This window comes from Nothoprocta perdicaria, unplaced genomic scaffold (assembly GCF_003342845.1).
Source record: "Nothoprocta perdicaria isolate Ctin4 unplaced genomic scaffold, notPer1 scaffold_12, whole genome shotgun sequence".
NCBI classification, from domain to species: Eukaryota; Metazoa; Chordata; class Aves; order Tinamiformes; family Tinamidae; genus Nothoprocta; species Nothoprocta perdicaria.
In genome coordinates, this window is record NW_020454316.1 from 6,857,843 (window position 1) to 6,880,977 (window position 23,135).

The following is a 23,135-nucleotide window of genomic DNA, read 5'->3' on the forward strand; positions in this document are numbered from 1 at the left end:
ATTTACTTTGCAGTTCAATTGCTTTGCAGGCTACACAGGGCAATTTACAGGTTAAAAGCAGTAACTATAAGACTGTACTGTTGGGTCAGGGAGAAAGGAGAAGAAACTAGATACCAATAAGGCAACTTCTGTAGCAGTATTCCCTTTAAGGTCTTGTTAGAAAAGGGGGCAGCACACAATATTAAAAAGGAAGATACAGAAAAGCATCCTTAACAAAAAAAAATGCTGAATTAACTTTTAGTGAATGAAAACTGCTTCAAAAAACAAATAATAATAAAAAAAAGGTTTGCAGGTTTGAAAAAATACATATTACCAAAGAGAAATTGTAATATGATTCCTTCCAAATGTAAGGGTTCTTAGTTTTTACCTGTTGTTGCACTGGAAGAGAGAAGTACAGATCATCACTGCTTCATGCCCATAAAAACAGTGAAGGAATTAAAAGGGCATGAGAGGCATCTTAGGATGGATGGAAGAAGAGAGGAAGATGAATTTACTCCAAGTGCTGACCCTGCAGCCTAAACTTCCTGACCATTTCTCCCAGTTGTAGTGCTAARCAGGGAGATTTGAGACTCCATCTGCCCATCACCCTTGCTCCACACATGAGTCAAGAGTGTTTTCTTTTCTGGCCTCTGTACCAGTTTACTTTAGCACAGCAATCGGAAGCTGTAAATTACGTCTCTACATGAGCTGCTTCACACTGAGGTTACCCAAACCTGCTGCAAAACCAGCAATCTTCTGATAGGTGGTAGGTCACATTCTTGAAGGTGGTAACTGGTTTTGCCATTTGCCTTTAATCCATTGCATGCAAATTAAAATATTCAGTGAGTCACAGTAATGTCATAACTTACAAACAAGCTGGTAGTCTTTGTTAATTATAAAACTCTTTTTTATTAGGTCTTAAATACAGTGAATTGCACTCCAGGAAGTGCAAACTGGAAGAGCAAATGACATACATGACATCAACATACAAAAAGCATTAACAGAGCACTCAATCAGGCAGTCATTAATGATCCACCAMCTTAAAATGTTTCTCTGACTAAGTATTCCTCAGATTGATGGGAGCAGGTAGGACAAGATTTTCCAGGAAGGAAACAGGCAGGAGATAGAAACCATACTTAAGAAGGAGGATATCCTGCAAGCAGACCAACCGGCAAGGTCACGCGGCTGTGGACAAGCACAGACAAGGGAGGCGGCACAGTCTGAGAGCGCTTACGAAGGAAGCAAAATCAGAGGGGTGAAATGCCTAATGCCCTAACACCTCCCTGCTTTAGACTTCTCCGCTCACACAAATCCTAGCTGCATTTTTCTCTTCTGTTGCATTTTCCTCAAATAAGAGAACTGCCAGCTTATACCACCAGCAACTAGCAGACTCGTGAACTAACACCTACTTCAGACCTACACCAGGAACGTGCCTACGAGATGCAGGGCTGTCTTCACAGCACAGGAAGCCATTATGGAAGAGTTTATTTGAATTTCTGTGGAAACTACCAGTGCTTGCTTATACAAACCCAACCAAGAAATTGTTTTTTCTTGCTCCTCTCTCTTGAAAAATTTTCATAAAAAATTTTTTTTTAATTCAAAGGTAGCATAAAGATTTCTCTTTCTAGTACCTAGTATCTCTTGTTAGGGATAAGAAGCACTAGCAATCAAATCTCAAGTCAACTGCCAGAAAGACATCTTAGATATACTGCCAACTAACCAAAGCAATTCTTAGTGTGATGCAGCATAATATTTTTTCCTAGTCTCAAGAGAAACAAGAGCTGAGACCCTGTGCAGCTACTGCTTACATTAGAAATTAATTTTCTGTAATTTGCATTACCTATATTGATAAGCTATGCTCTACTTGAGCTTAAACTTTGGAGAGGTTAGGGTTTGATTTTTGAGATCTGCAAACCCTGCATGTGGAATAAGTCAGCGGTACTTATCATCTGCAACCTCTCTTCTTGCCAGAAAAGCTCAGAGACAAAGAGTATTTCTTCTACTCTTTCCTCTTGAAGCTGGAAGCTTTAAGTACATAGTGAAAAGCAGCTGTTTAGTCATACCACTCCAAACCTCTTCAGCACCCTTTGTTGGTCTAAAATTTAATCCTACAAGTCAAGCACATGAATAGTCTTTTAAACACAAATCAAAATGTACGAACCACATGGGCTCAGTATCACACTTGATAAAAATGACACTGAAAGGAACAATATAAATTAAGTAACTAGCAATTTTCCTGACTATCTGCTTAACTGTGTTACAATGTCATTCACTTTTTCAAGTCCATTAARAAGAATGTCTTCCTATGTTTTACAAGTAGTTGACCTTGGAAAGATGGAAGTCTGAGATAGATACGGAACACTAACCTCTGTATCTACATGCCTATAACAGCTTTCTCGCTCTTATAGGATGGTTAAACACCCATTTCCAAAGTCTCCCTCTTCAGCAATCAGCCCCTATACGCTGAATTCTGCACATACATGACCAACTACCAGAGTCTGTTCTCCATAAAGCAGCTATTCTTTAATGAATGAGTCTGACAAGTCATTTTTCTTCTCTTTGACTGGACAATATTTGTAAACCAAAATACAAACTACAGGAGGCCTCTGCAGCTATCTGCATACCCATTTTTCCCCTTAAAAAAAAGAAGAAGAAAAAAAAAAGCAGCAGTTTGGCTCTCTGAGATGTTTTGTTTGTCCTGTTGCCTCTCCAGCTGTCTTATACAGTTGTGCATTTGCAGATCTCATCTTTACTCTTAATAGGGTCTTTTCCCAAGCAGTTCTATTCATTTAAATTAGTAAATCACATATCCCATGTAGCAATTATTGCAGTCTTTACAACAAACATGCATCTAGTCCAAAACCAAACACTTTTTGAATTGTTCTTTGTCTATATTAGTTCTACATCAAACTAACACTTCATTTATCACATTTTCAACACTGGAGAAGGTCTTTACTGGAAATTAAAAGTTATTTACACAAAGCTTATGATACATTACTTTTATATTGACATATACGCTATACATTGACATATATACACTCTACATAAAGTATAATCTATTTACAGTGATCTATTTACCTGAGCATTTTTTTTAAAGACAGAATTGTCCTTTTGGTTTACATTCCATTTTTCTATCAATAACCTATTAAAACCAAAAAGAAAAAAAAAGTTACAGCTCTTTTCATAAAGACACATAGTATCTATGCACCTCTCTGCTTAGCCACATCTTTGTATAACAGAAAACAGGTAGCTAGAGTCAATGAGAAAGGAAGATAGATGATAACTGGAAAAGCAGATGGATTGAGTTAGGACTGCTTGAGAACAGAAGTGTCCAACATTATTCCATGCAGAGGCCAATTTCATCAGAGAACAGTTTGATTAGAGAAGTTAGGCTGAGGTATGCTACAAGGAGACCACATATACTTTAGAAAATAAAAATAATCAGTATTTCATAAGAGGTCAAAGTAATGAGGTACTAAAAAGGACACTGCATGATATTAATGACAGTTTTTACACTTTATATAGGGAGAGAATGATTTGCAGATGACAGAACTCAGCAGGGAGAGAAATCCATATAGTTTCCATTTGAAACAAGAGTGAGAAATCAAGGGACTACTAGTGTCAAAGGAAAAATAAAAAAAAGCATTGAAAGATGCTTTATAAAATACTCACTTCAAAGATCTTGCCTGCTTTAAAAAAATTCTGGCTTTTGTTACTTCTTGTGTCAGTTTCTTTAAATCATCTCCTTCAAAAAAAGGGAAAACTGGATCCTGAAAACAGAATTAAAATATATGTCATTCTGCACTTGTGTTTTTTGTTTTSTTTTCAATTTCTAATAATTTAATTAAGGTGAGCAAAGGCTCTAAATCTCACTGTTCCTACATACTGGTGGGAATATTGTTTACAATAAGAATGCAAAATAACTCTACTTTGAATATTAAAGTTCAACATTGCCTCTCTTTGCAGAGAACCCAAATCAAATACACAGATTTACCTGCTTCGTTTCCGTGTGAAGTATCTAAGTCTTGCATTTATTTTCTAATCATTTTTTTTTTTTAAAGGGAACCTAATGAACTATGTGGAAAATAAACAAAACCAAACCAAAGAACCATTCAACATACATCATCATCATCAAATCCTTCTGTCAGCATTCTGTGTGCTGCTAACTGTCCATCCACATCTCCACAACAGCAATGGTAGCGCCCTCCTGTTTGGGAAGCAAGCTTCTTCAGAAAGTCATTAGCTTTTCTGTTGGCAATAAAGTAGAAGACTCTTATTCTAACAGCAGCAACAACCGGTCCCCTTTATGAGCTGACTCGCTTAACAGAAGTGATCAATCACTGACCAGTTAACCAAGTGACATGCAAGTCATGAACTCAGTCCTGGCATGCATTGAGTTGAGCCCATGGGCATGACAATGTAAATCTCTTTGACAGTAAGTAAACTAGTTTTTTGTTTTTTTTTTTTTTTTAAATAACATATACCTGTCTGTACAGCTAAAGGAAATGGTGTGGACCTTAATATCTTGTCTTTTTCTCATTTTTTCAATTTCTTTTAAAATGAAACTGCAACTGGTGTCTGGTTTTCCATCAGTCAATACATATACTGCCTCTATATCTTGAAAGCTGAAAGCCTTCTGAAAAAGGAGAAAAATAATCTTAAATCTTTAAGACATTTTACATAAGAACTTATACTTAAGAATGAAAATAGTATTCGAGTAATACAAGATAGTTGTGTATTTACCCCATCATAAACCAAGTTAGTGTTATCTTTTCCTTTTTACAAGGTATGAAGATCTTGGTTACTGCTTAGCAAAGATGTAATTTCTTAAAACTAAACAAATGGATTGTTTGTAGCATTAATGCAATAAATCTATGAGAGAGGTATCATGTAAAAGTGACTCACTGAAATAAGCTGGAGGTGAGTGGGTCCACTGGTCTGGTTTCAGACAACTGCTGACAGGAGATTAATTTTAAACTATGGTTTGTATGCTGAGAGTTATAGATGTTTAATGACTGAAAGTCAGGCATTAGGGCTCGACCTTTTTATATTATCAAAGTTYGCTATAACAATCATTTTGAAGAACTGGCTATTTTCTTTCTCYAGTCCACTCTAAATACGTGGAAGCTAATGCCACTACTGACATTTCACATTTTTCTTAAATTCAATACAAGCAATGAAGTCTAGTATTTATGAGCTTTGGGGACAGGAACAGAGACTTGATTCCACATCTGTTCAAGGTTTTGGGGGTGGAAAGTGTTATGCATTTTGACCAAATAAAAATAATGTTTTATTACCTCTATTTATTATCATTTCTTCTTCACCACAATATAATATGTAGCTTACTAACCTGCAGAGCGCTAAGGATGCATGTATTACCATAAGCTTGTAATCTGGACGCCCACTGTACAGCATCATGACATGCTTCATCAGTTGCCTCCACAAGATACTCTCTCCAACTCTCCAGATTTTCTGCAAAGCTCAACAGGTTAAACCTGGCRAGAAAGATGGCCCACAACATTTAACCCCTACCAGTATTATCCATCATCTTGGATGAAGAAGATTTAAAATAAAAGATAAAGAAAAAAACAATTAAAAAAAAATCACCTAAAAGCTTATCATTGAATTATGACTAAAATAGAGTTTTTAGCTTCAGAAATGTCAGWAAGCATATCTCATTCTGAGTCACCAGAAAAATGTCAAAGAATGATGATCCCAACAGGATAAACAGCATCACAAATGGGAACTGGGGCCCAAAATTACAGAGCAGAGAATCAGAAGTTGATTACGAAGAACAACAAATATAGCAGTTCATATMATTTGCATATTATAACACTACCATACAGTAGTTACTTGTACTGTCCTTCAGTATTGCTTTATCAAAAATTACTACAGAATATTATATAAAATAGTAGTATATATGTTTCAGTCTTTATCAGCAGTTTATACGTGCCTGAGTTCTTTTCTTCTCAGTTGTTCCCAGATGAGGGAGGTAAGTTCTTTTGTGACATGTGGTAAATAAGGCTCCATGGAACCAGATGTATCAATCAAAACACAGACGTTTGCTTCCAGAATGGTACCAAACAATCTTCGGCTTCCTAGACCACAACATTAAGACTAATTAAGTGTCATTTCATAGGTTTTACTGAATATACCTCTTTTTTGAGTATACTTTAAAATATTTAGTTATTCTGGGTATATTTCTGTATAACTGTATAATTTTAATCTGAAAGAGGAATCAGATAGTTCAAAGGCTGACAACAGACAAGTGTTTTGGCATTTCAAGCCCAGTACTACCAAACATTAATTATCAGCCAATTGCAGCAACTTCCACTAAGCTTAAGTGGAAGCTTAAGCAACAAAGCTTAAGCTTAAGCAACAAAGCTTAAGCTTAAGCAACAAAAAGTGAACAAGAAAAGGAATTTTGCAACAATTCTGCAGCTACAAGAATAAACAAACACAATAGCTCGTTGCTTGAACCTCACATTAGACTGTCCAGATTAATTCTAGTAGAAAGAGCAAATAAGACATTTTTAAACTACACTTTATAGAAAAACTGATGCAATACCTGAGAGAAGCCACTGTATTCTTTGTACATAGCGCTGCAGCACCTTCTCTATTTGTTCAATGTAGCTTTCCAGTTCTTTAGGCTGAAACTGCAGATGTTTCACAACCCCCTGTAAAGATCCAATTTATACAAGAATTTTATTTCACAAAATGTGAGCTCAGCTGCTCTATATGCATTATCTGCATTAGAAATAGGGGACTTTCTTTTTAATCTTTAAATATCTGAAATCCTGCAAGGACACTCTTATAACTCCATTGCTATTAAATAGTTGGTTTACTCAAATTGGGAGAACCTATTCTGACCTCAATCAATTGTTCATGGCAACAAAATGATATAATTTGACTGGACACGGGCATCTGTTTGCATTATTTGTGGTAGTTTTACATATGCACTAGATCAGTAATATCCTAGACCTAACTTGCTATGCTTCTCTCGTTCCACAAACGACAATAATGAAGATCCAACAATTTCCTAGTTTCCACTCACAYGTGATTTCTAAAGAATTAAATAAAGTTTCTGTTTTAAAATGTTTTTCAGACTGCAYGAATAGAGGAGACTCCATACAATCTAAAGATCTCATGCAGTTTGTACTTCAAATATAATAAATATAATAAACATAATGTMATAAAAATATAATAAATATTTCTCATACTGAATATAAACAAATAAATCCACCTTTCTAGCTTTCTTGGCAGGGTCATTTAGAGAGAACAGCAGGAAATGTTATGATGAGCATCGCACAAGCAAGGCACAATCCGTGATCAATGTGCATTGTCTTAAACACAAAGCTATTTAACTGATGTACATACATAATACTTGCAAAAGCTTACATTGATTTCTGCACTTGGGAAGATGGTGCAATATTTTGCTGATACTTTCTTACGCAGAGACTCCACAATTTCCTTTTGGTGAGTACAGTGTGGACCAAACATTAGCCTGGGCAATTCCAGTTTAAGCTTCTTAATACTGTACTTGGCCAGCCACTTGTAAGACAAGCAAATGGAGCATTAGTTGAATTAGTAAAAATTACACCTGGTTACTAAGTAATGTACAGAAGAATCAAAATACATTACAATGTTCATATTAATTCATATTAAGATTTTTCTAAAATGACAGTTTATTATTAAGGAACTAAATACCTGTTCGCTTGAACAGATTTCTTCTTTTTTTGGTAATGTAACAGAAGGAACTGACTTCCTCATGCTTGTCCTCTCTGGATATTTTTGGTATACTGCACCTAGTAAGAACACAAARTAACATGGGAGCCTTGGGTCAAAATCACAGCCATTTTGAAGTTGCATACGAGAGCTTTCCTGTTGGTAAGAAGGCCACCAGCCTTTTACAGTTTTGCATTTGACAAGGGTGCATCAAAAGATGCCTTCAAACAATTTAAGTCACTTATTTTTAAAACTCATTTTACTCAAGATTCCCAATCACATTTTCTCTAATCTTCTATTCCACAATGACAACTTTTTCTTTCTTATAGCATCTTCTGCAGAAGATCTCAAAACACACACAGAGGCACTATTTGATATTCTAAACTCATTTCTATTCACATTTTAAAGTCCAATGTTTATTGTGCATTAATATCCAAATATTTTTACTATAAAAGGTTGGTATGTTTACTACCACATCTTGATAAACACATACCCACATTTCTTCCTTTATCAGTATAGAATACTGACATAGAGAACTCTGGCTTTTTCTTTGATTTATGTTTTCTTTTACTCCCAATCTGAGACCATTCTTTTACTGTTTGTGCTACAAAAAAAAAAAAAAAAGAAAGAAAGAAAGAAAGAAAAAGAATTGTCTTAATTTAGAATAAACAGAATTTACTCAAAGAACCTATTTACAAAACACACTGCACCTCACATGCAAAAAGTAATCACAATTTTAAAATACTGCTTACACATGAACAATCTGTTTTCAATAATAGCAGATATCCATGCTCAATTTTAAATAACATTTAATTAACATTTCTAATACTTTAAATTACATGTCTCTCCTCTAACATAATACTTTCTTAATAAAAAGCAAACAAAAGAAAACCAAAAATCCCCTAATCCATAGAGACCTGGTGGAATTTCTGCTTTGGCACTAGTAGGACGCCACTTCAATGCTCTTACATCAGCATTCTTCTCTTCACCATGGGTGTCTTTAATAACCTATAAGAACAGGAAATTAAGTAATTCAGTTAGAYCATAACTGTGTAACTTACTCAAAACAGGAACTATCCTTCATTATTCTCTACATCTTGATTCACTCTCTGCTTTTGACACAGCAGACTGCAGTAGAGACTTTTTAATGTGGTTTCTTGCTACATTAATTAATTGCTCTGTTTCAATTATCTTCCAATTTCAATGGTYGCCAAAAAACTGAAGACTAACATCTTCAGAGGCAGACAAGTTTAGATCATTTTTTACCACTAATATACTAATGGCACTATTTTACAGAATACAGTACACAGTATTTTATTCCAAGTTTTATAGAGTACTGGAAACCCAGTAGGATCAGACCTTTGCTGAGACTCAGGTTATTCAAATAATTGATACTTAATTTTCTAATTTATTATACAGCTCAGTTGTAAATACCACATGAAAGAAATACCAGACATGTATAGACTAACCTGCTTTCTACAAGTTTAATTCTTATATACCTATGATATATATTTATATCTATGAGTGATTATTCTTTTCCTGCATCAGTGAGAKGGTGTTAAGTATATGTTGGTTTTGATAAAGTAACACAGAAGACCTGTTGAGCTCAGCTACAAACGCCTTTCCAACACGAACTCACATACACTGGACAATACTATTCCCATCTCAAAGATGAGACCTTAGGCTTTCATATCAAAAGTTAATTATATCCTCTGAAACATTAGGTGATAAGCACTGGCACTAGTTGTAATTGCATTACGGATTTGCACACCCACTCAAAACATGCATATGTAGTCAAAATTAACATGGAAAATGTTAGAAAACCATAAAGCCTTCAAAGAAGTAGTGTGACTGAAAATAAGCATAAGAAGGTGACAAATCTCAAATTCTAATCCTAGGTCAGTGCTACTCAGCTTCAACTGCCATATATGTAAATGAACAGGATACCATACAATTCAATATTCACTAGAATGTTTTGCAAGATAAAGGTAATTTGGTAAACAGTTTTCTGCTCTGCCTTTGTCTTTGTTAAACACTAATTTTAAAGGTCAAAGGAGGGATTATTTAATCATTTTTGACACTATAATTTATTTCCATTGTATTTAAATCATTTACTAAGATTAAAATATTCTTTTTCTGCTTATGTAGCATTTTGAATGCAAATTAAAACATAAATTCAGAGTAGTACCACAGTAACATTTTTTTTCCTTCAAATTTTCAGTCTGAGCACTTGTCTTGAAAAGGAAATATTAATCTGACACTCAGCTAAGATCACTGATAAAAAATCGACAGCATTTTAAATATGGGACGTTGAAGGATTTCAAACCATTCTAGCCAGACTCAGAGCTGTGGGTTTTGGAGATGGCAATTTCTGTGGCCGTTTTTTCTCTTTCTTCACAAGCATCTTTGCATCTCTTTCAGCTATAAATGGATTAACAGACTGAGTTCCTGAATGTTGCTTTAAGGATTTCACTAGGAGTGCACACTGAAAGGAAAATTCCAATTGTTTAATAATTCATACACAGGCAATTTAAGCAAAAAACATTTCAAAGACGGAGATTTTTTTAATTATGCATGCAATTAATACTAAATTAATCAGTCTAGTAAAACTTAACACTTTTGAAGCAAAAAGCTTCCTCGTGCTATGCTTGCTCAAATGCACAGGACGGAAACCCTCCCTGCTCCAAGTAGATGTTCTAAAAGGCCAGGCAACCCAGTATGTGCAACCTAATGATATTATAAAACAGCAAAAAAAGTCCCACTGAATATTCCTTCCTGCCTACAATTTTTCTTATCAAAAAACTCTTGTTGCTCAAGATAGCATGCCACAACTGGCCCAGATCTCTGRAGAGAAATCTCACTGTACACATCTTTCTAATTATATTTTTGTAGGAATSAACTATCACATTGCAAGGCTGCCTATACTTCCTCAGGTACTTGATCAGGTAGCACTCTGCAACAACACTGTCTATCTCCWCTGTGATTTATATAGGATAAAGGAACAATTATTCATACTTGAACAATCATGTGAYTGCAAACAAGAAGAATCACTTTAACTCATCTTCTAATATTTGATATGGAATCACTGACAGTCTAGTATCAACCACAGCAACACTACTATATAATTTCCTTCTAATCAAAGTTTAGTAAATTTGCGCACATTTTTGGTCCTTGCTACCTGTTTCATAAGGATTTTCATTTTGTCCCATATTCTGCACTGTCAGGTACATAAACACTGCTGATATTTCTTCCCTTGAAGAAAACCATAACATACATACCTTGTGGGAGTAGCTGATTGCTTTTTCCATTTCAGACATAATAATGTTGATATCATCACTTTCAACAATACCTGGTAGTCAAATATATGCTTATCAGTGGACAAATGCCTTATGTGTACAACTTTTAGAGCATTCCAAAAAGTAAAGAGAAGAAAAAATCTATTTCGATTAAATTCAAATTCCTGCATTAAAGGTGCATTATAATAAAACATTTCAATCTGCCATGTAACTGCAAGTCTTGATCAGGCTAGGACCTCTGTTTATATCTCAGTKTCAGTACCGCACTGTCACATCCTAAAAAATAAAGTACTTGTTTTGGAGAATAAAGAATAATTAAGTAATAAAGAATGTTATTTAATGAAAAAGTATTATCTGTCAACTTTACTTTTCACATACCTGCTTCTCCAAACCAATGAAATCTTCCATTGGCTGCCTGCACAATTTCTTTAAAAGCGATGGCAGTTTCAGTTGGATTAGCATAGCGAGCTGGAATAACGCTACGGGAGTCAACATGCGCTGTTACACTGAACAGACAGACATGGAGCTGCAGATCACAACCACTGCAAGCCTCAGCCACATAGGCACTGACTGTGTGCTGCAAGGCAAAAAACAAACAAATAAAAACACACACACACAGAGTAGTGACCCCCTACCTCAGGGCAGTTCCTATCTACTTAACTGATTCCTTAGCTGTGGTATGAACACTCCCAGCCTGAGCAGTGCAGTACAAGAGCACAGCCTGAGGAACTGAATGCATTTTCTAATCATGCACATACAAAAAAGCTACTGCTGCTGCCATTAGTAGCGACAAAGGCAATAGTGTTGCTGCAGCCAAGATGCGAGATGTGGGTCAATACAGACAGCAAAGACTTGACTTGTGGACCTRAGCGTAGATGTGCACTGAAGTAAAGAAGTCAGAATGGAACCACTCATCTGATTTCTGGCACATGCTTATTATTGACATGAGCTTTTAACGGTTTCTTAGTTTTGTCCACAGTTTTGAGAASTTCGGTAGTGGGAGAGAGACCCTGCTGTACAGTCACAGCTGCTCCAGAAGAAATACCACACATCTGCAAATTCTAGGCAGTGCACATGGCTAGGCAGACACAGAGCACACCTACTATGGATTATTGTTATTCAGAAAGGCAGCTTTCTCTACGTACTGTATTATGAAGTCCCAGTGTAAAATTACTTGCAGCTTTGCTSTCATTGATTAAAAGGGAAGGATATCATAATATGAAAGATTAGAGTTGGCTTCTTCACGCTCAGGAATTTGCCAGTGTTATAACAATCAAAGCTGGAGTGGAGAAGAATCCCCAAAGAGAGAAGAATCCCCAAAATACCTCCAGAATGATGTATGATTAATTTTATTTAATCATAATACCTATTATTATTAATAATTACTATCTACAACATATAAACAGAAAGATTTATGTTGGTTTAGATATGTGAAGGAGAAATCCTCTGCAAATAAACTACAGTGACTGGCTTCAAGGAAAAAAAAAAGAGAGAAAAATGTGTTAGAAATTTACTAACAGTTACAAAATCTGTCATGATACTCACTGTTTCCTGATCAGGTATCCCAGTAGTAAGCAGATATATTCCTTGCGATTTGTGTTTATCTTTGTCTTTGAAGTCTACTTCCACAGCTCTCCTGAGAGCAGACATGAAATTTCTACTCCCTTTACACTGCAAGCTCAACACCCACCTTCAAGGACAAGTTTTACAAATAAACACAGATCAAAGAATGAAGCAATGACATATTTTTCAGCTTAAAACAAAAAARAGAACTAAAATTCCTAAGTAAGACTGCATTGGAGTCTGAAAATTTTAACAATAACAGCCAGCAAAACCAGGTTATATGATAAAATTTGGTTATTGTGTTCTGTGACCATGGCAGACTAGTTTTCAAGATAAGAGACAGAGAACTGAGACAAATTATCTCTGCATTTTATGCAGAATAACTGTAATAGAATTCATAGCTTTACTGTGGAAAAAAGTAAAATTACAGGAGATATATACAGAGAGTATAATATRCAGGCAAAAACTTGGAATTGGGAACCAGCGTGTGTGGAAAATAAACAGCTTGGCTTTTGGACCTCTCTTCAATTTGAACTTTTGGGGAATTTTTCATGTAATCAGTGTGCTTCTTACATAGACACTTCTGTACCCATAGATTGAACACTGGAAATGCAATGTCACTACATATATTAACTCTTATGATGCTGTTTTCACAACAAACCATCATGAATAATTAGCTCATAGTAACCTATTTTTGTAATATAGCCAATGTTTCAAATTTCTGAATTGCTCACAACACTTATAAAACTTAATATACTGTAATATTTGTTCTATGGAAAGTACATGTGTTTAATTAAAAACTCTTAAGTTATTTGATCCTACCTCCAGGCATTTTGTAAGTTTTCAGGCTGGGAAGGAACTGGTTCTGGCTGCCAAGGCACAAAGTCATTCCCAAAGCTTTTACAGAAAGATAAGAGCAATTGCTTTCCAGATCATGTTTTACACACAAGCAAATGGAATCAATTCAGTAAAAAAAGAAAAAAAAAAWGGGGGGTATTATAGATGTAAATTATCTTATGCTAGTTTTTATTAAAAACCATTTAATTATTCACATCTATCCACTTCTTAGGACGGACAACTCTTCAAGGCAGTGGGCCTAAATACATTTTTCTTTCCTGGACTAGATGATAAGTGGGCTGGTAAAGCTCAGCACAAGCTAGGAAAGATTGTCCTCCCCTCCACCCARAACAAGCAACCAAACATACAAAGTCCCAGCTCTGAGATGTGACCCAGAGCTGTGACYCTCCTGTGAGACAAGCAGTCTATGAGCTGCTGCCTCTCACTACTACTTGCCATTCAGAAGCCTGACACTCAGCAGCTGCTTGGCAGCTGAACAGTACTATGGTACTTGTATACATTAGTAAAACTACTAGAATTACTGTAAACTTTAAAGGGTATTTGCAGTAATGATACACGTGAGGTCTCCAAAATTCTCTTACAGAAAAAAATGCTGACTTGTGAATTGATACTGTCATGAACAATACATACTAAGTTCTCTTYGTATTGTATGATGCATCCAATTTCAGTGAGCCTCAAACAAAACAATGATTTTAATTGCTAACTTGACCTCTGTATCAATACTCCTATCCAATAAGGATACATCAGCACTATTCTTGCAAATATTTTACCATAAAATACTTTTAAAAGTCTACAATGTACTTATTAGCAACTATAATCTATTATCATACATCTTGCATCACATTACAATTATTTTAAAAGATAATCTTAAATGTCTGCTTACGCTATAATATTGAAGTAATCCTTATTTGACATTTGTTCCTCAAGCAAGAGTCTCAAATAATGTTGAATATGGATGATGCATGTAGAACTTGTCACAGATATATCAACAAGTATAACCACCCTACATAAGAAATGTGTTATTTGTCAAAAAATCTTATTTAATTCCATATTATGTTCCCTGTATTCTTTAACCCACTAAGAAAATATCTTCTAACCATAAATAAAAATGTATGAACACTGAATACACAGATAAAAACTACAAAATGTTAGCTCAGTAAAGGAAAACATCAGCTTTACTAAGATATGTGATAATCAGAGTACTGGCACATGCAGTGCCATTTAAGGGTCAACAGCCAATATAAGTCCTTTTTGCCTACACACACAAAAAGGGTGGTCAAAACACAATACCTCCTCTCACAAACGCTTCCCCATATTCTTCTGCTAGCAGTAGATAGCCAGTCAATTTGTTTCTCATAGATTCTTACCATTTTACCAAGGAGTTTCTGCAGATAAAATATAGAAGAAAATCTGTAAGTTATTCAGGCAAGTCTTTTTATTACAAAATGCTTAATCTAGAAGTAATGTAGCAGCACAGAAATGAAACAAATAACTGAGAATAAAATAAAAGCATAAAAGAGTAAAATCCATGAGGAGAACATACAATGATACTCCCCCAACACACACGGTGTCTGAAAGTCTAAACTCTCCTTTTCTTCTTCCCCTTGCTTGTGCAAAACCTCAATATTCTGTACAATATAAACATTCTCCTTATGCACAAACCATTTTAAGGTTAATAGATGCTTACACTGACCATGGTAAATACCAAAAAATGCTAACACCTCCCATTCTAGCCAGGTCTGCAATTCACCTGCAAGCCGGAGAACAGGGTAATATAGCCCTGATGAGACCAAGAAAACCACAGACAACTCACTTGATAGTTGTATAATACTGGTGCATCAACATGGATATTTTTCACTGTTCCATCATGCCATTCAAACTGCAGCATAGCTTTCTAGAAGGATAAATAGTGCAGTTAGGTGTTTACAGAAGCCTATATAATTTACATGAGCATGACATTAAATTAATGCTGCAGGATGTCACTATATTACAGAGTAACAATTCTGATCAGAAAAATGCAGTAGAACAAAACAGGAAAARGATGCAAAAGGTCCCCATCCCTTACCTCATGTACAGTTGAGGCTACTGTTTTTTTAAGAATAGGTACAAATTCTTCCACGGGAGAGAAAGCATTAGGAGCCAAAACCTGATAAATGTTTAGCTTCTTAGCTATAGGAAGGAACAAAGAAATTATAGAAAACACAAGGTTTATCCTCATTTTAGTGAGGATATAAATTATATACTTCATACAAGTTGGGTTTTTTTTTTTTTTTTTTTTTGCTTTGTTACCTTTCAATCCATTTGTCTTTAACCAGTCTCTTGAGGTTTTGGCTGGGAAGCTTGATGTTCGAAAAACTAATTGCCCTTCATGCTGTGGAGGCTTTGGTAAGTTGGAAGGTGTTGTACTTGTATGTTTTGTGGAAACCTAAAATAGATTTTAAGAAGGATTCCCCAAACAACAGCATAATTTATTTCTTCCAAATAAAGAATCTTCCAACCTAGACGCTGAAACAGGCTAAAAATTTGGGGAAGTTTCATTATGACTACAGTAACACTTTTTCTTCCATTGTATTTTTGCTGGTTTGCAAAAGTTGCTGCACTTCAGAGAAACATCTGGCAAAATGTCTCCTCTGCAGGCTTTTGGCCTTAGTGTACTCTTGTAAGAGATGCCAATAGCTAGCAACCGAAGTCATTTTTTTAAATCAAAATTTTATTTATCAAAATACTTAAGTAATTATATAAATATTTTCAAACAACGATCATGAAGATCATGATACTTCAAAGTACATATGAAAATAGCAAACGCAATACTTACATCCACTCTTCTGCCAATAAGTGAACCACTGACTCTTCTCCGAAAAATCTGTCTGATGTTGTTTATCAAGTCTTTAGCCTTCTGGTATTCCTGAAGCAGCAGATCAACATCACTACTATGAAAATTCTGTACATACAAAAACAAGGGTGGAAAAAAAAAATAGAAGTTTCCTTCTATTCTAAGTTTCCTTTCCTTCTATCAACCAATCCAGGCTTTTCTGTTTGGATGTGCACTCATGTATACAAGACCACCTGGCACAGTGGGATCAAGTGTGGGTGCATCTAATCCACTGTATACAGAAGTTGTTATTTTACAGAAAATAAATTTTTGAATTGCTCTACAATGTCAAGCCTGTCACTGCCTTCATGCTATGCACTAGCTCTAAGTCAAAAAAAAAAAATTTTTTTTTCAAAATTTCTTACACTTTTAGGAAGGCATTTTAAGCAGTTTACTTTCTAAGACTTTCTAAGACTGAAGAACTTCAAAAGGAAAAAAACAAACAAACAAACAAACAAACCTTTCCTTCCTCAACTTTACCTACCTCTCCCTTTGAAGAGTAGCAATGGTAACGGCCTCTTACAACTTCTGCAAGGTTCTTTAGAACTGCCTACATAAATGAATCCAAAGAGTTACAGTTACTTGGATGGGGGGAATTCTCAAGAATGGCAAAATCATTGTAAGATACTTTCTTACTAGTTTTATCTTAATATGGGGCAAAAACTAACTCAGTAAAGAAATTTTAAAATAGGCAATAAGGGATGAGTTATTTCACTTTGTGTTTATATGCCAACTGCTTTACCTCTCAAGGCCAGCTTGTGCTGGTCGGATCACAGGCATGTCTAATATTAGGCTATCCTTCCTCTGYCCACAAGTACCTCCATAATTGCTTGGTTCCTTCTTTCACCTCTCATTTCCTCCTCTTTTGCCATCTACCACCACAACCCTTCTCCCCACTACTGCAATGGTTGTAACACACATACACCTCCTTTCCTCCCTAAATCAGAATTTCAACCATATCCTTCCTACCACTGTAGTCAATATCATGCCTTTGGGATGTGCTTAAATCAGCAATCAACAGAGAAAATGTTTCTGTGCAGAAACAAATCAAGCGTAACTGTTTATCTTTCTTCCCTCCTCTTCCTTCTAACTTGCAGGCACCACTAACATAGAAGCCATGGSTCTTGATCAACCATTGCAGCGCAAWTTGAGCAGGGTTGCTGTGTTTGCACAGGTGCTATTCCACACAAGGAYATTCCTATCCTAGAGACTGCATCATCCCCAAGTACCTGCCTCTCTTRTGTGATCCATTTTGCTTCCCATTCCTCCTATGGTCCTGACTACCTGAAGCCCTCTGCCTTCCTGCTTTCACTTGCAAAAGTGCTCTTAATCACAGCAGCGCGCTCTGAACACACAGGACCATTATCTGGAGGCAACTGCTATTTCTAAGCTGCCTGGTCAGGGAGCACCGCTTGGGAATGGAGCAATACAACCATATTTAGTTGCCACTTTTGGCTTTGGTACCAACTATGTTGATGAAACTGAGATTCTCCAAACAAGTTCTTTCACTTGAGCAAATCTGCTCTTAAAGTACATCTCAGGAACTCATTAAGGAATTGTCTAGCATCTCTGCAAATGTTTGAGAAAGACACTGCAGAAAGACACTGTATAAGGAATATATGACAGGATTCTTTAGGAAATGTGTATTAACACAATTACTTACAAGAGAGGCAGGGTTGCTACAATCATGTRTAACAGCATGAATCAGCAGTCTGCTCCCCAACATACACTGCTGAACATAATCAACCAATATTTCCAATGACTGATCAGGGCTGATGAAAAAGAAAGAAAAAAAATTCTAAAACTTCTGCCAGGGAGAGAAAAGCAGTAAAATCTCACTTGCACTCACTATAATCTTTTAATTGCAGATCAAAAGCAGACCTAGACAGAACTTGGAATCTTTTAACTGAATGCTATATTCAGTAAGTGAAGTGAAATTTAATGTCAATCACCTTAACTACCAATCTTGCCAAGCTTACACCCTTCCCTTACTTGCACATTTAAAATAAATTATATGAATAAATGTAACAGCCAGAATCCTTACTGTGATCTTTTTCTTCGGTGATAACTTTTTTTTTTCAGATTAGCAGAACAGAACTGTAGAACTAAAGAAATTCAGTGATACCAACTTAAAGATATAAAACCTAGCTTTAGAATTTTCCATTTATCTCTGTATTGAGTGCAGATTCTTGTATCAATTCCGTATTGAAGTTAAAGTTGGTTCTTAATGTAAACAATGGACCTACCAGCTTCCTACAACAAGAACCAAGGAATCCAGTTCTTTCACCGCAAGAACATGTTTTAGGGCTTTCAGCAAATTACAGCCCCCACCAGGCTCCAGCTGTTGTACCCACTGCCTTGCTTCATGAAGCCTAGAGGAACAAAAAGAAACACATACACCTTACCCTCACATCCTGAGTAAAACAGATCATAGAGACTACTGCAAACCATGGGACTTGCTAAACTATCTAATGCAAGAACAAGTCACCTGAAATAACTAATGGCACTTAAAATTCATTGTGATCTTTTTTCCTCTCCTTTTACAAATCACTACAGGTACACGACTAACAATTTTATTTATTATAAACAAGAAATTGCTCTAATTAAATGGAACTCGTTTGAAATGCCTTTATGCCATAGAATAGCTAACTTACACATGAACATCGATGTTTTTTGGACTCTCCCACAGCGATGAAATTTCAGTACCGAAGGAAAGACAGTACAATTGCTTCTTATGACACAGCTGCTCATCTATTAAGCACTAATAAATAAAAACTGTGTTAATGCATTAGTATCCATGCTTTTACCAGTAGAGTTATTATGCAAAGAATAAAAACACAATTTGCCAAAAGGAGTTGACAGCAGAGTTTCCAGCTACCCCAGCAGTGGGAGAAATAAGAAATGACATACAGATTCAAATAATTAGTAAGGAGCATTGAGATAAAACCTAAAAAAAAMCAAGTGCTAATGCAGACAGCTCTTGATGAGCAGCTGCAGGCAGGAAGTACACTTGTTACACTGGTATCAACTTTTCAGTTGATGTACATACAAAACAGAGCACACCAATCTAGAGGAGATACATGGTATCAACAGGAGTTTGTTTGGGTCTAGACAGATCCATTTAAAGCAATTTGAAGTGTACGTCTCCACAAGAACTAAAACTTCTGCTGTTTTATATATGAATTTAAGCAGATTTTTTTTTCCCCATTTAGTTACTTGCTTGTAGTTACAAGGCTTTATTAATGTTATAGTAGCCAGAGTCAGATTCATTATTACTTACCAAAAGATCATTCTGAAAATCCAGCAGCCTTGGTTTGGAATTCATACCAGATACATCAACCATAAGACCAACTTTACTTCCTTTTATAAGGCCAAACACCTTAAAAAAAGTAATTGTAAATACTAAACTTATTTGAAGGTTAAAAATGGTAGTTTATTCTGTATGATACCATTTTGGATTCAAATACCACATTTATTTTCATTTTGAGATTTTTAGTGCAAAGAAGAGTCAGTGACAAAGTAAAAAACAAACAAAGAAATAGAGCAAAAACGCACAAGAACAAGAACTGGCTCCCAGGCTGCCCTTATCAGAAACTCTTTCTTCCCAAAGTGAGGCAAGTTTGTTATTCTAGAAAAGGAACAAACATTTACAGCATCTTTTACCTGTGCCTTCTGGAAGCCACTTTGTACTAGTAGTATTCAAAGGTTAGTTTATTCTTCAATACCATATACAGTCCCCCTCTAAAAAACACACTGCAAAGTTGACGTTACCTTTTTGCTGTCCTCCAACAGCCACTGAATTCGTTGCTGATAAAGTTCAATCACTCTGACAAAAGGCATAGCACACATTTAGCTAAGGCATTCTTGCACTGTGCATCAATATCACATTCAAACACTCATCTTCGTTATGCCCTTTTCCTCACAGATGCCCWGTCACCTTTTAAAAAAACTGTTTTCAGCGTTCTCATAGAACYGGTGGCTGCACGGCTGACAAATAAATACTTCTCCTAAAGCTGTTTAAGAGATAGATAAGTAATTGCCTGGAAAAAAAGCCTTCCAAATGGAAGAAAAAACTTTTTGCCCATTCAAAATACAAAAGCAACTTCTTTTTTTTTTTTAAATTACATTTAGAGAAGTTCATTTAGATGGCACAAGCAGCAAGGACTGGAGATGGATTTTCTGAACAACCTAGATCTTCAAGACTAACGCAGTGAGCTTGGAATAGGCTTATAGAAGTATTGGGAAGACTTGCAGAATGTTGTGATTATTGTACAGCATATTGAATCTATTCATGATATTTCTTTCTCAATACAAGTGTCTTTGATTTCATACATTTAAAATTCACTTAGAAAACTTCAGCGTCCAAACAGGGTTTTCCCTTCCTTCTCCCATCAGTATTTCATACACTGAACAGAAAACCATGCAATGCTGCCTTTCACAATTGGATTGATAGGTCAAAACTAATCCTAATCCAAGTCACAAGCAATGTTATTGTCCACAGATGTATTATAYTACCTGGGAAATCCAACCATTCAGTAGCTGCCATGACCTTTTGCTTCAGTTGAAGCCTAGTTTATAATTATCTTCATGAAAAAAAAAGTGGTGGTATGTAATTATTACCTACCCTAAAACTCAGGAGACAGGAATTAATACTGAGATAGTCCGAAATTCCTACAGACACCAGATTATTATCAAAAAAGTATATACCAGTGAGTAYGTAAAAAAAAGAAGGGAGCATAGAAACAGTGACAATTCAATATCCTAAACAAGACACATGCTTACTCAGAAAGTCTGGACTCAAAATCAGTAATCGTCTCTTCTGTTAACGCTATCTCTTCAGCAGCATTTCTCGAGTCCCTAGAACATTATGCATAGTTAGCATCAGAGATGCACGCAAATGAGGACTGATTGTAAAGAAAAGGCAGCATTGTACTTACAAAATAACATTGCCTTCATTCACTAGATGCTCTAGTGTTAACTGCAAGGATTCTAAACTGTAGTTTCTGAGCCACTCTTCTGTGGTTTGCACTTTTTTAGACTGATTTTTCATCATATGAACTCTCTAGAGACCAAATGAGAAATGCAAACGCAGTGTGAGAAGCTGCTTGGGAAGAGGCTTTGCTCCGTGCTTCGCAGGAGAGCTGCCCTACCAGCAGATCGTGYGCCTGGTTGATGTGCGTCACCACGAGGCCGTTATCCACGTCCAGCTCCGCCACTGCACTGCCCTGCCACGGCGGGCGGGCACCCGGCACACAGGACTTGGTGCTCACCCTACAGGACAAGAGTTTTATGGCATGATTATGCACCCAGTAACATCCCTGCATTRACACAAAGTTTTTATAAAAGTTTGCACACAGGATCACATTTTGACGTTTGCTGACACGCTCCATCTGATGCACTAGAAACACCTCAGAGCAAACAGCGCGCAGTTTATACAGCCTACAATTATTTATTCCATATTTACTTATAAACTCCCAGTAAGACTTTTCTAATAGTACCTTACCCCACTTTTTCCAAAAACTGATCATTGTCCAGCAGCTCTGCCATTTTCCCCAGGCATGTATCCATTGCAGGAACAGAGACTTAGCCTTCTTAAAAATAAATAAATAAATAAATAAAAAAGGAATGAAAAGGTATCATATTAAATGAGAAGTTTAAAAAAATTTTAAAAAAAAAGAACAAAATCAGGCATATCGCATGTTTTCAACAGTATTAGTACCGACAGCAGCTTATACGATAATTACAATTCACACGCGATAAAGGCAAAATAAACACAGAAAGAGGTGCCAGGAAAAGTTACAATTACCAGTCAGCACCGACAGTACTCAGAGCCGCTCTCTAAAAGCCACTGAAGGGTTTTCTTCGGTTCCTTCTCCGCGGAACCGGGAGCCCCTGCRCAGTCAGCAGAGAGGCGCCGAGGCRCGGCCGGGAGCCCCGCCGGGCACGCGCAGCAGGGCCGATTTTCACGCCGTTTTCCTCGCTCTGCCGGGCGCCGTCGCCGCCACCCCTGGCCGTGGAGAGGGGCTCGGGCGCGGCGGGAGGCGCCAGCCGCCGCCTCAGCGCTCCGCGCGGCCGCGTTGCCGCGGGAGACGGGGCGGGAGGGGCGCCGCCCGCGCGCGGGGCGGAGTGGCGCGTGCGCAGAGCGCTCCGGGGGGCGGGCGGGGTGCGTGTGYGTGTGTGGGCGGGGGGTTCCAGACAGCGCAGCTGGGACCAGGTGCTTTCGTAGACAATTTATTTTGATAAACTTGCTCAATAACAAAAATACAAGTGAAGAAAATTATGTTCATTTTATACAGTCTGTATTAACATTTGCTCGGAAATCATTAATTGAAAAATGCTCTAACCAATTAGAAAACAATCCTTAACAAAGGGCATGGGGGGGGGGGGGGCGCAGGCTGGGGTTATCCGGCGGGACGACCCCTGTGCAGACACCGCGTGTTCATTCTCCTTCATCACTGCCATCCTTCAAGAGGCTTTCAACAAGCTACAGTTGTGTTCTGAAGTGGTCAAGTAACGCCTCTGAAACACAGCTATTCTACATTAGTGGGCCCAAAACTGGTTTTGTTTTTGCTTTAGTTTTTTACATCAAGTGGAAGATGAGGCTCAGGCATCGCGCACGCTGCCAGTGGGCTTGTTAAAATGGTGCCACTTGCCAGCAAGGTAACTGAAACCCGGACATTACAAGGTGATCCAAGGAAGCGCAGCCAGGACTAGCAGCTTCCCGATGGGTTATTTTGTCCAAGTTTGGGCTATAAGATTTGTACAGGCAAATTAACTAGTGCTCTCCTTCTGAAGGCATCTTGAGTTTCCAATCTTGTTGTGTTAGCCAAATAAACTGTAAA

At 36.8% G+C, this 23,135-nt stretch overlaps 1 protein-coding gene across 2 annotated transcripts; it reads right to left on the reverse strand.

The window, feature by feature from the left end:
* Window positions 1–1,018: 1,018 nt before the first annotated feature.
* Window positions 1,019–22,156, reverse strand: VWA3A (von Willebrand factor A domain containing 3A). Of its 2 annotated transcripts, XM_026054088.1 has the most exons (34): window positions 22,100–22,156; window positions 21,797–21,884; window positions 21,444–21,564; window positions 21,231–21,355; window positions 21,076–21,150; window positions 20,065–20,119; window positions 19,574–19,672; window positions 18,948–19,054; window positions 18,540–18,665; window positions 17,957–18,065; window positions 16,778–16,843; window positions 16,237–16,362; window positions 15,711–15,846; window positions 15,487–15,590; window positions 15,235–15,315; window positions 14,712–14,806; window positions 14,305–14,424; window positions 13,386–13,460; window positions 12,546–12,690; window positions 11,379–11,577; window positions 10,983–11,053; window positions 10,031–10,189; window positions 8,622–8,712; window positions 8,198–8,308; window positions 7,687–7,784; window positions 7,378–7,530; window positions 6,548–6,656; window positions 5,933–6,077; window positions 5,330–5,474; window positions 4,464–4,615; window positions 4,101–4,227; window positions 3,652–3,749; window positions 3,058–3,121; window positions 1,019–1,164 (listed from the first exon to the last, which is right to left on the reverse strand). In XM_026054088.1, exons 2-34 carry the CDS (start codon window positions 21,859–21,861, stop codon window positions 1,048–1,050), a joined length of 3,669 nt encoding a protein of 1,222 aa, XP_025909873.1. In that variant the 5' UTR covers window positions 21,862–21,884; window positions 22,100–22,156; the 3' UTR covers window positions 1,019–1,047. The 2 variants fall into 2 exon arrangements, 1 of the variants encoding a protein (XP_025909873.1); XR_003251672.1 differs by lacking the exons at window positions 1,019–1,164; window positions 3,058–3,121; window positions 4,101–4,227; ... (28 more) ...; window positions 21,797–21,884; window positions 22,100–22,156 and adding an exon at window positions 3,203–3,381 and having other exon boundaries at window positions 3,652–3,714.
* Between the last annotated feature and the right edge of the window lie 979 nt (window positions 22,157–23,135).